General features: G+C 42.5%; 1 protein-coding gene across 2 annotated transcripts in view; it reads left to right on the top strand.

The window, feature by feature from the left end:
• GTF2H3 (general transcription factor IIH subunit 3) overlaps positions 1 to 18,073 on the top strand; it is a 320,617-nt gene that overhangs the window by 121,379 nt on the left and 181,165 nt on the right. For both annotated transcript variants that reach the window (XM_044068552.1, XM_044068551.1), the window contains exon 3: positions 6,513 to 6,619. In XM_044068552.1, coding sequence (XP_043924487.1) covers positions 6,513 to 6,619 — 107 coding nt within the window. The remainder of the gene's footprint in view (positions 1 to 6,512; positions 6,620 to 18,073) is intronic.

Here is an 18,073-nt window from a genome sequence, read left to right as displayed (position 1 = left end):
AAAACCAAAGAATTTACTTCTGCTAATACCTCTTGTGTTTTTGATAATCATTGTTTTGCCATTTGTTTATCAGAATGGGTAATATATTTGGTAGAATGTTCTTGTAAAGCATTTTATGTGGGACAAACTTCAAGACATTTTAAATCTCGGGTTTATGAACATTTGAGTGATGCATGAAATAAATGTATGACCAATGCTTTTTACAAACGTAATTGTACAGTCTACTGCCAAATACAGATTTACAATAGTTGATCAAATAAATATTAGTAGCTGTAATAAAATGGGATGGCATACTTTGTTGAATAAGAAGGAACATAATTGAATTGTTAAACTTGAGGCATTGTTTCCACCTGGTCTCAGTGATATGTATTAATTGTTTAATTAGAGGGGGTTTATATGTAGTGTACTGAAGGGCATTGTGTATTGGCTTAACCAGCACTGTGGAAGGCTTTGCCGAAACCGGTATGCTGGTGTGGATTGTTATTGCAACATTTCCTTAACAAAAAGTTTTACACCGCTGTTTGGTGTTGCCTGTTGTTTTTCTTTTGAGGATTTGACCTTTTGGCTGGGCACAGTTGCTGTACTTGCATGCTTATTGGATTGTGTAGCTATTCTAACCCGTCCAATGAACTACCCAATATTAATCACTACTTGTTGCAAAAAAGACCTATCCTGTTGGATGGAATCTGAGGAAATCCTGTTAGGCTGTCCTTTTCTCCCCCCACAGCCCGAGGCCATAGTGACCACAGATGCCTCCCAGATGGGGTGGGGGCATTATTTCAGAAGAACAGTCCAAGGCACTTGGTCCCCGATAGAGACCGACCTGCATATCAGTGTCCTGGAGTTGAGGAGAGTGCTTCTACCGTTGCAAGCCTTTCAGTCTGCTCTCCCCCTCGGGACCATTGCGATCCAGTCAGATATGTCTGTAGTGTGGTACATCAGCAAACAATGGGGAACAAAATCCTACCCCCTGTGTTGAGAGGCCCTGAGGGTGTGGCACTGGGCTATTTCCACCAACCGCTTTCTGATAGCAATGCACATCCTGGGGAGTTCAGACTTTATAGCAGACAAACTGAGCAGATGCATTCTACTGCCTCACAAGTGGTCTCTGAATCCTGAAATAGCGAAGAGGATTTTTCATAACTGGGGCCAGCCTTGCTGCAACCTTTTTGCACCACCCCAAAACAGCAAGTGCAGAAGAAACTTTGCCTTGATCCCCCCTCAGGGGAAGTCACAAAGGGACACTCTTCTCCTCGATTGGCCCCTGGTCTCATCTATGCCTTTCCCCCTTCCCTCTAATCCCTCTTTTTCTCAAGAAAGCAGCCAGGTTGAGAAGCAAAGTGATCCTCATTGCACCGTATTGGCCTTGAAAAATTTGGTTCCCCTTCCTGTAGCCTCATCTAGTTCACTGTCCATGGATTCTGGACCCCATTCCAGACCTGCTGTCTTGGTTCCTCCAATTCCGCTAGTCGCCAGGCATAAAGATATACCTACTCCAGTGTGGAAAATTCTGCTGACTTCCTATAGACCGTCCACCAGGAAACTCTACCATAGTAAATAGAGATTTTCAATCTGGGCATGTAATAACTATCTCGATCCTTTATCCGCTCCAGTGGAGAAAATTCTAGAATTTCTAACCATTCTTTTTGATCAAGGGGCCTCCACCTCTACAGTTAAAGTCCAATTAACTGCCATTTCTAATTTCCATAATGGTTTCGGGGACCTTCCTCTAATTTCTCGTAGACTATGTTAAGTGTTCATCAAGGGAACTCTGAGCTTGAAGCCTCCATTTAAAGACCCCCTACAGCTATGCGATTTTACCATTGTTCTCTAGTCTTTGGTGCTTTCGCCTTTTGAGCCAGCAGCAACATGCTTTCTTTCATGGAAAACACCTTTCCTTATAGGTATAACTTCATCAAGATGAGTTTTTGAAATGCAGGCCTTGTGTTCAATATCCCCTTACTTAGTTTTTCACAGGGATAGAGTTTCACTCAGAACCATTCCATCCTTTCTTCCAAAGGTAGTCTCGGAGTCCAACATTCATCAAACTATAGACTCGCCAGTTTTCTTGCCCACTTTTTCCAACACAGGTGAGTATTGTCTCCATTTGCTGGATGTTCACAGACAATTACATTTCTATCTCAACAGAACTAAAGAATTTAGAAAACCACAACAGTCGTTTGTTTCCTTCTCCAGCCCAACTGTAGGGAAGTCTGTTTCCAAAGTTACCTTGTCAAAATGGCTAAGAGACTGTATTACTTACATATATAATAAAAATAATTTCAAATGACCTGCACCAGTGAGAGCGCATTCCACCAGGTCAATAACCACTTCAGTTATTTTCCATTCCAAGGCTTCCGTGAATGAAATATGTGCAGCAGCAACGTTGGCTACTCCTCATACCTTTATCACTCATTACAAATTAGATCTGGTCTCCAGGGGAAGAGCTTCCATTGGTTCTGTGGTTTTCAAGAATATCCTTCCATAGGGCCACCCGGGATCTAAAGTAGCTGGGGACTCTGTCCCAACAGTCAGGAATAGATGAAGATTGACAACATCAGATAAAGAAGTCATGTCCTACCATAATGCTTCATCTGTGTTGTCGATCTTCATCTATTCTTGGCATCCCACCCTCTTTCCCCCTCCTGTGATTTCCTGGAGGAATGAACTCTTGTACTGGGTGCATTGTTAGGGTTCACCTCGCACATGGCTTCTTCATATGGGCTCATGGTTCTTCTGGCTTTCTACAAGTCTACAAACTTGATCTTGATACCAAAGCTAAAATCAAAACTAGAAACAGAGCCAGGATCAACTGGAGAACAACTAAAGCCCCACTTGGCCATCTAAAATATCGTCAACTCAGGAATGATACAAAAAAATCTATTTTACTTGATAAAAAAAAACAAAAATCTACTACAAAAACACCATAACAACCCTCAGAAGTTCTGGGCAGGCTTATATCAACTACTTCGTCCAGGTCATTCCACCACCCCAACCCAGTCTAACTACACCCATAGTTCCCCAGAGACCATAGCTAGCTCCTTTAATAACTTTTTCACTGAAACAATCCAATCCCTAGCAAATCAACTAACCCCCTCTAACTTAAACCACACGCTACCCAATAATCACCCCGAATTTAGCTTCCAACCAATATCCACTAGTTTTATCAAAAGACTAAAAAAACTCAAACCTACCACCCTCACTGCTGACCTTCTTCCTGCAGTGTACCTACAAATAGCTGCAGATGCCATTGCATATCCCATATCTATCCTCATCAACAGAACCTTATTCGAAAACGCTATCTCCTCCCTCTGGGAAATGTCTCATGTCATCCCACTCCATGAAGGTGGTAGCTCCTCAGACATATCCAACTATAGGCCCATTGCCATTCTTTCCCCACTAGCCAAAATAATGGAGAAATGTGTACACAAGCAACTAATGCAATACCTTACACAGAATGACTTAGTATCCAACTCCCAGCATGGTTTCAGGCCATACCACAGCACCACCTCAGCCCTCCTTTCCTTTACTACTGCCATAAACCAAAACAAGAATGACAATAAGCTAACCTCCGCCCTCTTTCTTGACCTATCAAAAGCCTTTGACATGGTCAACCATGAACTTCTCATTCTTTCACTAAAATCTATTTCCCTCAACAAGCCTGCTATCCAGTGGTTCCAGTCCTACCTGACTGGTAGACAACAGGCAGTACTATGGCAGGGCAAACTCTCCAGCCAGATACCTCTCATACTTGGTGTCCCTCAAGGGTCCATACTAGGTCCACTACTCTTCTCTATTTTTATCAACAACTTTCACACTGCTATCCCTAAAGCTGCCTGCATTCAATATGCAGATGATTCCACTCTGATCTGCTCGGCCACCTCCCCATCTGAACTGCAAACCTTAACCCAAAATACATTTAACACTAACGAGAACTGGCTCACCAACCAACGCCTACTTCTGAACCTCAATAAAACTAAACTTTTACTCTTCTCCCTCACTAGTAGATCTACCACACTTTCATTCTCTGTCATATCTGCCAGTGGTACCGCTATTTCCCCAGATCATCACACCAAACTGCTAGGGGTTATCATAGACAATAATCTCAAATTTGACCTACAAGTCAACAAAATCATACAGACCATCAAAAAGAAGCTTGGATCACTGTATAGAAACAAGACATGTTTAACCCCACTGGCTAGGACTGCAATCGCCCGATCACACCTACTCGCTACTCTTTTATATACGTCTCCTGTACTCTCAAATCTCAACAAATCCAAACTAGGTAAGCTGTCCCATAGCTACAATCATATTGCCGCATTCGCCACTGGCTTCACCTATAGAACCCACCACTGCCAGAAACTGAAACAACTAAAGTGGCTAGAACTGTCAAGCTTAATTCAGTTCAATCAACTCTTAATAGTGCACAAAATGTTGTACCACCCTGAGGATACCCCCTCACTTAAAAATATTATTAAGCCATATAGCAACCTGAGATCCCTACGGTCATCCGATAAACTGCAGAGCCAAACCCACAAAGATAATAACTCTGTGGTGAATCCCTGTTTGCCAACTTTGTTGGCAAAACCTGGAATTTGTTGCCAAACTGTATAACCCTACAGTCCTCCAAAAGTCTCTTCAAAAAAAAAAAAACCTCAAACAGTATCTCAAAGTGAATTGGCTATGCCCATGTAGCAACCCTGATTAAGTTATAAACTGAAATCATATTCTGTAATCATAACTTGTAACTAGGTTACCAAGCTCTGCTTCCAATCTGATGTCTCTTACTTTTAATTGTGTCTGTCCATGAAAATTGTGAGTCCCGACTTGAACACTACTAAGCCATTGTATATAATCACTTAGTTTTTATAATTGTTTGCTAACGTCTGTGTAATCTATGTAAGTTTGTCTATGTAGAGCTTTTCTCCTGGGCCTCCCCTGAAAATGGACATGTATCCAGTCAGACTATACTGGTAAACAAATGTACAATAAATAAGTAAATAAAATACTAGATGAGACTGATGCCTCATTGCAGTCTGTATTTGTAACGTGATAAAGAAGGATCTCTCACCTACTTCATCTTGCCTTGCTGTAGTAAGGAACCAGGGAATAATAATTCTTTAGATCAGTCAGAAAAATATAGTGAGATTGGTCAAGTACTGTTTTTCTTTATCTGTGTGAATCTGTTTGTATGCGTTATTTTAATATTTCCTGTGGCTGAAACTCTTGTGTTTACTGTAAGTAGATATTTAGTATTTTAGTGTTTTTTTATTTATTATTAAATATATTTAACTTTTCATTGTGGCAGCTGTTTTAGAGAATATTTTAATATCTGAGAGTACCTGTGTGTATTTGGTGACAGCTCTGGCCACTCCTGAAAGCCTTGCTGTTGGTCAAGCTACCCTTTGTATTAATACTAATTTCACCTAGTATAATTGGGTACCCTTGCAAGAGCCTTAGGGTAGCTGGCTTGGAATGTCTGGAGGCAGTGTAAATACCTTGTAGTCTGTGCAGAAGAGAGCCTAGCTAGTAAATCTGTGCCAGCCTTTCCCAGGTGTGTGTGTGTGTGTGTGTGTGTGTGTGTGTGTGTGTGTGTGTGTGTGTGTGTGTGTGTGTGTGTGTGTGTGTGTGTATACGCGTGTGTCATCTGTTTGGAGCAGGGACACGAAGCACTAGTTTCACAGAGAGGGTGCTGGAGAACTTGGCTTGGACACTCTGTTGAGGTCTCAACTCTATAGCTGTGCCAGTGGGGAGTGTTATTGGGGACCTAGAGGGAGACAGATCGAGAAATACAGACCCCAGACTGAGTGTGTTCCCTGTGTGCTCTTAAGGGAAATTGTGCTTGATGCAGAGAGCTGCATCTGGAAATACTCAGTGTATCAATTTTTGTTCTAAGTGAATGTCCCTCTCCAGTGCCAGTGGTGATTACTGGCCCAGAGTGGGGACGTCACAACCCCTCCCCCCTTCACAAGCCAGTGTAAATATGGTGAAGCAAACTTGAAAGTTTCCTTAGCCTTTACATACCCTTTCTAAATTATGGTAATTTGTCTCCTAGCAAATTTGCTTGCTACCATAAAGCTGACAGAATGACAGGTGATGCAGGTGACTCACTTTATTGTCCGTTGTCCATGAAAATACTAACTGCATTTGACTGTTACTCTGATAAATTATTCCGTAAATGCTGCTGTATACTTCACTCAGTAAAAGTCTGTATAAACAAACTGAAAAGTACCTTGCCTTCAGTTAGTATATGCATGCATTAAACCCCTTGAAAGTTGCACATAAGGTTAACCAACCATTTTCAATTTGTTGTATATACTGTAACTAGAAAGTAAGTCCTTATTCTGTTTACAGAAGAAATATATTTTAAATTTCCCTGCTTGGGTCTTCGTCATCTTCCCTTCTGTTTCAGTGATTATGTGAAGTTTTTCAAAACAAGTTGACATTCAAATGTAAAATTGAGTAATGGAATTAAATAATCAGTGAAGTTTTTTTTACTGGTAATTTTACAGTTTACTCTGTCGAAATGCTTGGATGCAGTGATGGTGATGGGCAACTCGCATCTGTTGATGGGCCACAACAGTAAACTAGCTGTCATTGCAAGTCACATACAAGAGAGGTATTGAGACATTTGCTATACTGCATGATTTAAAAGTGTTGTGTACCATGACTGGTGAATATGTCGCACATCATGATTTAAGACATTTGCCTTAGCAGTAACATAGCTTTTAAACCTTATATACAGAATACCATAATGAAAGTACATTTTTTTTTGGAATTAGTTCTTTTCAGATTATAATGTTCCACTGACAGAATGAATTGAAGATGTACCACATTTAAGTAAACAGCGAACCCGAGCCTGTTCCACTGAATGAGTTTTAAAGCACAACCCTTTGCAGAGATTGAGAGACAAGCTTCTGCACTCATTAACTAATATAGCCTACCTCATCATCATCATCTTCTTTTGGCTTTTCCCATTAGGGGCCGCCACAGCAGATCACCTGTTTCCATTTCTTCTTGTCCTCTGCATCTTGCTGTGTCATACCAACCACCTGCATGTCCTCTCTCACCACATCCGTAAACCTTATCTTAGGCCTTCCTCTTTTCCTGTTACCTGGTAGCTTCATCCTTAGCAGCTTTTTCCCAATATACTCAGCATCTCTCCTCAGCACATGTCCAAACCAACGTAATCATGCCTCTCTGGCTTTGTCTCCAAACCTTCCAACTTGGGCTGACCCTCTAATATATTTATTCCTAATCCTGTCCACCCTCGTCACACCCAGTGCAAATCTTAACATCTTTAATTCTGCCACATCCAGCTCAAATTCCTGCCTTTTTGTCAATGCCACTGTCTCCAACCCATATAACATAGCTGGTCTCACTACCCTCTTGTAGACCTTCCCTTTCACTCTTACAGGTTCTCGTCTGTCACAAATCACTCCTGACACTCTTCTCCACCCACTCCATCCTGCCTGTACTCTCTTCTTCACCTCTCTTCCACACTCACCGTTACTCTGAACTATTGACCCCAAGTATTTAAACTCATCCACCTTCGCCACCTCTACTCCTTGCATCCTCACCATTCCTCTATCCTCCCTCTCATTCACACACATATATTCTGTCTTAGTCCTGCTGACCTTCATTCCTCTTCTCTCTAGAGCATACCTCCATCTCTCCAGGGTCTCCTCCACCTGTTCCCTACTCTCACTACAAATCACAATTTGTTTGTGTCTTTTGGCTTTTCCCGGTTAGGGGTCGCCACAGCGGAACACCGGTCTGCTAATGATTGGCAGTAGAGTTTTACGTGCTGGCTTGCCGGGCCTAACGCACAACCTTCCATGAAGGAACGCCCGTTCACGCATGTCGCCACACAGAAGACGCTAACTAACTGAGGATCGAACGGGTGTCTAACTGTGAGGCGACAACGCTACCACAGCACCACCACCGCAGTCACTACAGATCACAATGTCATCTGCAAACATCATAGTCCATGGGGACTCCTGTCTGATCTCGTCTGTCAAGCTGTCCATCACCATTGCAAATAAGAAGGGGCTCAGAGCTGATCCTTGATGTAACCCCACCTCCACCTTAAACGCATCCGTCACTCCCACCGCAGACCTCACTGCTGTCACACTACCCTCATACATATCCTGTACCACTCTTACATACTTTTCTGACACTCCTGACTTCCTCATACAATACCATAACTCCTCTCTAGGCACCCTGTCATATGCTTTCTCTAAGTCTACAAAAACACAATGCAACTCCTTCCGACGTTCTCTGTACTTCTCCATCGACACTCTGAGCAAAGATCGCATCTGTAGTGCTCTTTCCTGGCATGAAACCATACTGCTGATCACTAATCATCATGTCCCTGCTTAACCTTGATGGTCAAATAATCTGTTTAAGTTAAAAATATTTGCAGATCTGAATCTGCTTAAAGGAGAATCACACCCCAAAACTGAAAAAAGCCATGCTTTTCAGCAAATCTTGAAAATGTCTGCATTGCTAATGCATCTGCATCAAAGTAAATGGTTACTGTTACTTTCTAATTTGTAATACCCTAAAATGATCTGAAGGAGGCTGCCATGGCTAGCATTATTTTGTTTTACAGTCAGTGGCTTTGCCTTCCTCATGTCTTGTTAGAGGGACAGAAAGAAATCCTTAAGATAAGGGGGTCATTTACGGTTATGTAGTTTTCTTTCTCATCAGTTGACAACATTGCTGTGACTGTTTACTTTCACTGTCAGTATCAATCCATATTTTAATTACTTACTTTAATTCCTTTGATTTTCATTAGTGGCCATCTCTGTTGCAGCGTTTTAAGGAGTATTTGAATGACAGGCTTGAAAATGTGGCTGAATTAATTGTTCTTTTCAAAGTAACAACTGTAGTTCAGTGTTCTAGTGCGATACATCTGACCCCTGTTGATTAATAGGTGCTACTTGGGCTGAGATAGCTTGTTTTGCATTCACAGTTTTAAATATTATAGCTAGAATTAAAGTCATTGATGTTAATCATCTTTCCCCAACTCCAGAAGAAACATGCCCTTTGCAAAAATTACAGTGTAGAAAAAATGGAGAACCATATTGACAGAAAGAAAGTAAGAAGGGTTAGATTAGCTTATTTGCTTTCTTTTTGTGGCACTGAGTTTTATTACAGGGAAAGACATTTATATCTGAAATCTAAGCTTGAAAGCCCTGCCTTTGTTCAGACTCCAGGCTACACTATTTATCTGAGGTGCGGTGCTGGCAATTTGTAAGTGATAAGGCACATTTAAATGTCATTGTTTTCTTATTGGCTCTTTTGTTGAGATAAGTGGCCCAACTTAATTACTGTGTTACTCTTAGTAGCTGTTGTGACATAACAAGTGAGACAGCTGCAGGAAAGAAAGGCAAACATAATTATTAAATTATGTTTTTTCTGTATGTGAAGTGTTTAGTCTTGCATTACGGGGAAGGAAACAAAACACATTTTGGAAAGCAAAACTTGACTTTTGGGTAGAGTTCTCCTTTAAGTGAATGGTCTCGGGATCAGTATTCACTTGAAAGCAAATTGAGGACACAAGTAAAAATCACCATCGATACATCATTGTATGGTCATACCACAGTAGCTGTGCCATTGAAGTAATGTAGTAGCATAAATGTTTGAGCTCTGTCCTCTTTGTTTTCTTTTAATCTTTAATTTCTGCTCCTATCTTAAGAGAAGATATTTGAATTAATGGTCTTGGGGAATTTAATGTTTGAAGAAGTGTATACAGCACCACTGTAGTGTAGGTTGAACTGAAGGCTTCATTAAACCTACCTAGCATTTTTCACTTTTAACACATTTGTAGTAATCTGGTTACTGTTATTTGCAATGCGTCAGGAAGGGCATCCGGCGTAAAAATTCTGCTGCATAACTTATGGAGTGAAAATTTCATATTTCCATACCGGATCGGTCGAGGCCCGGGTTAACAATGACCGTCACCAGTACTATTAGCCAACAGGGTGCTGGCGGAAATTGGGCTACTGTTGGCCAAAGGAGAAGAGGAGGGCGAAGGCATGCCCGAAGGCAGGAAGAGAGGAGGAAGGTTAGGAGTGTAGCAGTGATGGTAGGAACTTTGAATGCTGGCAGTATGACTGGTATAGGAAGAGAGCTAGCTGATATGATGGAGAGAAGGAAGGTTGATATATTGTGCGTGCAAGAGACCAGGTGGAAGGGAAGTAAGGCCAGCTGTTTAGGAAACGGGTTCAAATTGTTCTATCATGGTGTGGATGGCAGGAGAAATGGGGTAGGGGTTATACTAAAGGAACAATATGCCAAGAGTGTTTTAGACATGAAGAGAGTGTCTGACAGAGTGATGTTTATGAAGCTCGAAATTGATGGTGTAATGATGAATGTTGTTAGTGCATATGCTCCACAAGTTGGGTGTGCGATGGATGAGAAAGAGAAATTTTGGAGTGAGTTGGATGAAATTGTGGTGAGTGTACCCAAGGGTGAGAGACTAGTGATTGGAGCGGACTTTAATGGGCATGTTGGTGAAGTGAACAGAGGGGATGAGGAAGTGATGGGTAGGTATGGTGTTAAGGAGAGGAATGCAGAAGGTCAGATGATTGTGGATTTTGCGAAATGGATGGACATGGCTGTGGTGAATACGTATTTTAAGAAGAGGGAGGAGCATAGGGTGACGTACAAGAGTGGAGGAAGATGCACACCGGTGGATTATATCCTATGTAGGAGGGCCAGTCTGAAGGAGATTGGAGACTGTAAAGTGGTGGCAGGGGAAAGTGTAGTTAAGCAGCATAGAATGGTGGTCTGTAGTTTGACGTTGGTGATCAAGAAGAGGAGGAGGAGTGTGAAAGCAGTGTCAAGGATTAAAAGGTAGAAGTTAAAAACGGGTGATTGTGAAGTGGAGTTTAGGGAAGAGTTAAGACAGGCACTGGGAGTCAGTGGAGAGTTACCGAATAGCTGGGTAACTACAGCAGAACTAGTATGGGAGACTGCTAGAAAGGTGCTTGATGTGACATCTGGACAGAGGAAGGAGGACAAGGAGACCTGGTGGTGAAATGAGGAAGTACAGGAGAGTATACAGAGGAAGAGGCTGGCGAAGAAGAAGTGGGATTGTCAAAGAGATGAAGAAAGTAGACATGAGTATAAGGAGATGAGGTGCATGGCAAAGAGAGAGGTGGCGAAAACTAAGGATAAGGTGTATGGAGAGTTGTATGAGAGATTGGGCACTAAAGAGGGAGAAAAGGACCTGTACCGATTGGCTAGACAGAGGGACAGAGCTGGGAAAGATGTGCAGCAAGTAAGGGTGATAAAGGATAGTGAGGGAAAGGTACTCACAAGAGAGGAGAGTGTGTTGAGTAGATGGAAAGAGTATTTTGAGAGTCGATGAATGAAGAGAATGAGAGAGAGAGAAGATTGGATGATGTGGGGATAGTGAATCAGGAAGTGAAACAGATTAGCAAGGAGGAAGTAAGGACAGCTATGAAGAGGATGAAGAATGGAAAGGCTGTTGGACCAGATGACATCCCAATGGAAGCATGGAGGTGCTTAGGAGAAATGGCAGTGGAATTTGTAACTAGATTGTTTAATGAAATTTTGGAAAGTCAGGATGCCTGAGGAGTGGAGAAAAAGTGTTTTGGTACCTATCTTTAAGAATAAGGGTGATGTGCAGAGCTGCAGTAACTACAGAGGGATAAAATTGATCAGTCACAGCTTGAAGTTATGGGAGAGAGTAGTAGAAGCTAGGTTAAGAAGGGAGGTGATGATTAGTGATCAGCAGTATGGTTTCATGCCAGGAAAGAGCACTACAGATGTGATGTTTGCTCTGAGAGTGTTATTGGAGAAATACAGAGAAGGTCAGAAGAAGTTGCATTGTGTCTTTGTAGACTTGGAGAAAGCATATGACAGGGTGCCTAGAGAAGAGTTGTGGTATTGTATGAGGAAGTTGGGAGTGGCAGAGAAGTATGTAAGAGTGGTACAGGATATGTACGAGGGTAGTGTGACAGTGGTGAGGACTGCAGTGGGAGTGACAGATCCGTTTAAGGTGGACGTGGGATTACATCAAGGATCAGCTCTGAGTCCTTTCTTATTTGCAGTGGTGATGGACAGGTTGACAGATGAGATCAGACAGGAGGCCCCATGGACTATGATGTTTGCAGATGACATTGTGATCTGTAGTGAGAGTAGGAATCAGGTTGAGGAGACTCTGGAGAGGTGGAGATATGCTCTAGAGAACAGAGGAATGAAGGTCAACAGGGCTAAGACAGAATATATTTGTGTAAATGAGAGGGAGGCTAGAGGAATGGTGAGGATGCAGGGAGTAGAGTTGGTAAAGGTGGACGAGTTTAAGTACTTGGGATCAACAGTTCAGAGTAATGGTGAATGTGGAAGAGATGTGAAGAAGAGAGTACAGGCAGGGTGGAATGGGTGGAGAAGAGTGTCAGGAGTGATTTGTGACAGATGAGTACCAGTAAGAGTGAAAGGGAAGGTCTACAAGACAGTAGTGAGACCAGCTATGTTATATGGGTTGGAGACAGTGGCATTGACAAAAAGGCAGGAGTCAGAGCTGGATGTGGCAGAGTTAAAGATGTTAAGATTTGCACTCGGTGTGACTAGGATGGATAGGATTAGGAATCAGTATATTAGAGGGTCAGCTCATGTTGGACAGTTTAGAGACAAAGCAAGAGAGACGAGATTGTGTTGGTTTGGACATGTGCTGAGGAGGGATGATGGGTATATTGGGAAAAAGATGCCAAGGATGGAGCTGCCAGGTAAGAGGAAAAGAGGAAGGCCTAAGATAAGGTTTATGGACGTGGTGAGAGAGGATATGCAGGCGGTTGGTGTGACAGAGCAAGATGCAGAGGATAGGAAGAAATGGAAAGAGATGATCCGCTGTGGCGACCCCTAACGGGAAAAGCCGAAAGATGATGATTGAATTGATGTATACCTTACTTATCTTGTGCAGATAGTTATTTGTGCTCTCTGTTACTGCTGTGATTTGTGAGCTACTGTTTCAAAGCAATCTACTGATTAACTATATTTCATTTCTATCTACTGCAATTCATTACTGGTTAACTACATTTTACTGCATTTCATTGCTAACTGTATTTTTTCATACTGCGAGTTCTATTCTTTTGACTATAAGTGATTAAGCTGCGCTTCATTGTGAGTTTTTTTCTTACCGAGTTCTTAACCTTAAAATTGAGTAGCATAGTTGAGATACAGGTCTGCTTCATCCAGAGCTTCAGCTGCACATTTTTTAACCCTTTTTGAGGTATTCCAGCTACAAGTTTTCCCTTAGTATCACTTGTGGTATCATCTAGTAATAGTACTCGTAGATCTTCCTCTCTTTACCCTATTAGCTCTTTCAGTTTCTGACAAATATGGATGGACAATTTCCTGCATTTTTTCCTACCACTCTGGTTGATATGGGCATCCTGAGACAGTGTAGCAACTGCCTCATGTACACAGGCGACCTTCTACTACTAGCACCTAGGAACACAATTTGTGAGAGGTGCAAATACATCAAGCACCTAGTGTCATCGCTGTCTCCCCCACAAACCAGTATATCTGGCATTGAGAAGCTTGGCAACACGAACACCACACCTCAAACACCACTCATACCTACCCAACACACTCCCACATATGCGGAGGCCCTCAACAAAAGTATAACCAAACAAAAGAGACCTTTGAGGCATAAATGCATGCAAACTCCACTGCCCACCACACCACAAACCACACACCTGTGTCTCACAGCCACAAAGGCCTAAACATAAACCCAATATATTAGTCATAGAAGACTCCATTGTGAGACACACAGATGTGCCCATCACCAGGCTGGATAAGGAGAAAGGCACGGTTAGTTGTTTGTCTGGTGCCAGAATCCGTCATATCACCAATGCACTCAAGTCTCTCAACAGGTGTCGTTATGACTGTCATAGTCCATGTTGGAGTGAATGATTTGAGACGTACCTCCCTGGACTATATGAAAAGAGATATGATCGAGCTTGCTAAGTGTGTGTCCCAGGCAGGTATGTCCCTAGCCTTAAGCAGCATTCTACCATCACCCAAAATGATGCCTCATTGCAAACGGAAAATGATTGACTTTAGAAACTGACTTAGTTTCTGGTGTCATTCAAAGGGGATCCAGTACCTGACAGCCTGGGATGACATGAATGACAAGCCAAGATGCTTTGCCAGAGATGGCCCACATCTGTCTCCCTTGGGCTTCAGGCTCCTGGCAAAGACTCTTGCCTCCCCATAGTGCCTTTTTTAGACAATGCCATGAGGTCAAAACCACCAACCTGAAAATTTCATCAAAACGTAAATTAAAGGTCCAGCTACTAAACGCTAGGAGTCTAAACATGCAGTCACAGAAACCTGGCCAAAGCTGTAAAGGGCACCCCAGCCATACCAGGTTACTCATCCTATCATTCATTCAGACCCCAAGCCATGGCAGCAAAACAAAAGGAGGTGGCGTTGCAATATACATAAAAGACGTACACACCTCTAGGCTGGTCAAACAGTATGATGCACAGGAAATACTCCAGGTGCAGTTAACAATTGACAAGACCCCTATTCAAATCATAGCTAGTTACAGGCATCCAACTATGACTCGAGATGCCCACTCCACCTATCTGGACCTCTTTGAATTTATCAGGATTCAACCCTTTACCCTGATCCTGGATGACTTTAACTACCCAACCATAGATTGGAAGCAGTACTCATGCCAAAACACAAGTGCCCAGAGATTCCTTGATTTCGTCATTGCAAATGCCTTGGACCAGTTGGTTGACACCCCCACAAGAGGTGGAAATATCTTGGACTTGGTATTAACCAACATGAGTAACCAATGCAGCATCCATGCAGTGTCATCATCCCTGGTAAGATCCGACCACAAAGTAGTCACCATCTCCCCCGAAGGCCCCCCCCCCCCCCAGCTACGGTCAAACAAAAAAACTTCTCCAAAGCTGATTACAACCTCCTGAGGGAAGGTATAAACAGCTTCACAGCCCCCTCCCCCTCCACAGAAACTGGTACAGATGTCCAAACTTACACCAAAGTACTATATGAGCATATATAGCTGCATGGAATCATGAATACCAGACAAGGCGAAGTCCTCCTCCTCAAGGAAGAGTAAACCTATCTGGTGGACATCTACAATAAATAAACTCTATAATAAAAGGAAAAAAATGCTGTCCAGGATCAAGAAGGAGCAGGTATCTAATTGGAAGCAGTCTCTCCTTAGCCTGAGCAAGCAAATAAGAGCACTAGTGAAATCCTCCACAGCAAACTTCAAGTCCAAACTGGCCACATCTAGTAAAGGCAATCATAAGACTTTCTTCACATATGTCCACAGTCTCAAGGGAAACACCCAGATCTGCTCAGAACTTGTGGTTAAAGGCACCACATACACAAACCCTGTAGATATAGCCAACCTGCTGACGGACAGGTTCAGTGAAAACTTCACTCTTCTGTTCCCCCCATCAGTAAAACAGGATATCCCCAGTACCTGCCCGCCTCCCCTTATCTCTAGTGAGCAAGTCATCACTGCCCTCTCAAAGTTAAATATACAGCCTCCATGGGACCCTATAACATCCCAGACTGCATCATGCATGAACTCAGGCAGGACCTTTCAGCACCATTGGGCACCCTATTCAACCAAAGCCTGAGTTTGAGTTCATCCCAGCCGAGTGGAGGACAGCTGCTGTCATTCCTTTGCACAAAGGTGAAACATCTACCAATCCAGGAAATTGTAGACCCATCAGCCTAACTAGTCTGATCTGCATGGCCATGGAGCTTATTATCATGGACCTCATTAACAAGGACATTGGCAATCTCCAGACACTTAATCCAACACAGTTTGGTTTTTGTCAGGGGTAGGTCATGCCTGTTAAATTTGATTGACTTCTTTGAGACAGTCACCAAGGCCATAAATGAGGGGAAGACAGTGTACACTGCCTACCTACCTAGTCAAAATAGGGAAAGCCACCTCAAGTAGTGCACCTGTAACAAGCGGCGTACCCCAGGGATCAATCTTGGGGCCTCTGCTGTTTGGGATATACTTCTCAAAGGTGCAGGCCAAATCTAGTGGGCTATGGCTGACCAACAAGCTGGGTGCTGTCATCAATTCCCCTAGTGATATGGACATCCTCCAAGAGGGTCTCACCCAAACAAATGACTGGTGCCAGAAACAAGGCCTCAAACTGAATGCCAAAAAAATTAATCATCATCCCTTTTGGGGAGAATGACGCCCCCACAAATTATCACATTGATAAAAAGGCACTAAGCACCCAGTCAGTCATGAAGGACTTAGGAACCCAGGTTGATAGCAAACTGACTTTTGACTACCATATTGCCTCCATTGTACGAAAAGCTTTCTACGTGGCCCACCTCATTAGTAAGGGTATCTCATCCAGGGACAAGGTGGTCATAACATCCCTGTATTCTTCCCTTATAAGACCAATTATTGAATACAGTGCCCCTTTTGGCATGTACCTCGCAACACACATGCAGCAGCTGGACAGACCACAGAGACTCCTCACCCGGAGAATCCAGGGCCTCAAACATCTACCCTATACAGATAGGATAAAAGCCCTGTCCCTCTACTCAGTCTCCTACAGACTCCTCAGAGGTGACCTCTGTCTGACATACAGAGCAATCTCAGACACCACCCTGGCGGGACTGCTGCATATCCGCAAGTCAAGCTCCATGGAGTAACCCTTTTAGGTTTCTCATTAGGCTTTATTCTGCCATTCTGTTTGACATGCTATTCTTTAAACTGTGGTTTGGTGTGATGTCAGAGATTGGCATGAGTTGCACTCTGAGCAACAGTGTTTCTTTAATCACCCCTCCATGCATTTAGTCCTGCCTTGTATAGGTGCCACTCTTTGCAAAAAAGAAGTACTTTGCTCCTCTTCCGTTCTTCTGAGCAGTGAGTGTCCTAAAACCATTAAAAGATGACCACACAGTGTTGCCGTTCTGAAAATGACTGTTTTTGCAGTCCATGCAGTTGTTGTAGTTGCCACTCACTTTCCCTTACCTTACTTTTTATGCACAGACACACTCAAAGTTCCAGTTAAATGTGCAATGTTGACCAGTGAAACTGGTGTTAGGTTAGAGAGACTAGCTTTTTTAAGCAGAGACTGTAACCCTGTGCAAGGTTTACTTGTAGAAGTCTTAGTTTCTCCATTCTTTATTGCTTCTCCTAACAAACATCTGTCAACTACTAGTTTTCTGAAATAATACCAAAATTATCCTGTCTTCCAAGATGGCTGCACATTGAGTAACAGCATAATTCTAGGTCTCCCATTGTGAAAACAGAAACTTATCAGAGAAAGCCAGTGAACTTGGATTTCTGTGTAAATCTGAGTAACCGGCTAGTAAGTGCATTGCCTGGATGCCAGGGAAAAAGAAATACGGAGGACCTGAAGGAAAATCAGCTACAAAGGGTGAAGAAAAAACAGTGAGTGGGAAGAGTACTACAGCAAAAAGCAGTGCAAGTTCCAGACATGACTTCAGTTAGCTAGAGGAAAGTATAAGGCAACTGCACAGAGACCTTACTAAAATAAATGAAACACTGATGGAGTATATCAACTCACAGTAAAAGGCTGGAAAAATGGAAGATACTTAAACAGATATTCAGATAAGGTGATAAAACTGCAAAATTCAAAGGATGAAATGAAAAGGCTGGCTGAATATGAGACTGCACAAGAACAGATGTTTAAAAAAATAATAGAATTAGAGGACAGAGCGCATAGGGAAAACCTGAGATTTTCTGCTGTACCCGAGAAACTGGAAGGAACAGACTGTTTTAATTTTATGAATGTACAAATTGGTCATTGGTACTTTTGATCCTTTTTAAAGTTTTTTTTTTTCAAGTTTTTAACTTCTGGTATTTAAGACGTGCATTTGAACAGGTTTCTGCATGCTTATAAGGAGCTGAACTGAGGTGGGCTCCCAGCTATAACTTTGAGCTGCGACACCGGATGAGTAGAGGCTTCTGAGCTTCCAAAAATCATGTTGCCTTTTTTTTTGCCTTTTTTTTTTTCTTTTTCTTTTTTGCTTATTTATACTATTTACT

The sequence above is a fragment of the Protopterus annectens genome, chromosome 4.part0 (genome assembly GCF_019279795.1).
Source record: "Protopterus annectens isolate FY-2018-M chromosome 4.part0, PAN1.0, whole genome shotgun sequence".
Classification (NCBI taxonomy): Eukaryota; Metazoa; Chordata; order Ceratodontiformes; family Protopteridae; genus Protopterus; species Protopterus annectens.
Note: the sequence above shows the minus strand (reverse complement) of the source record. Positions and strands in the feature narration are given on the sequence as shown.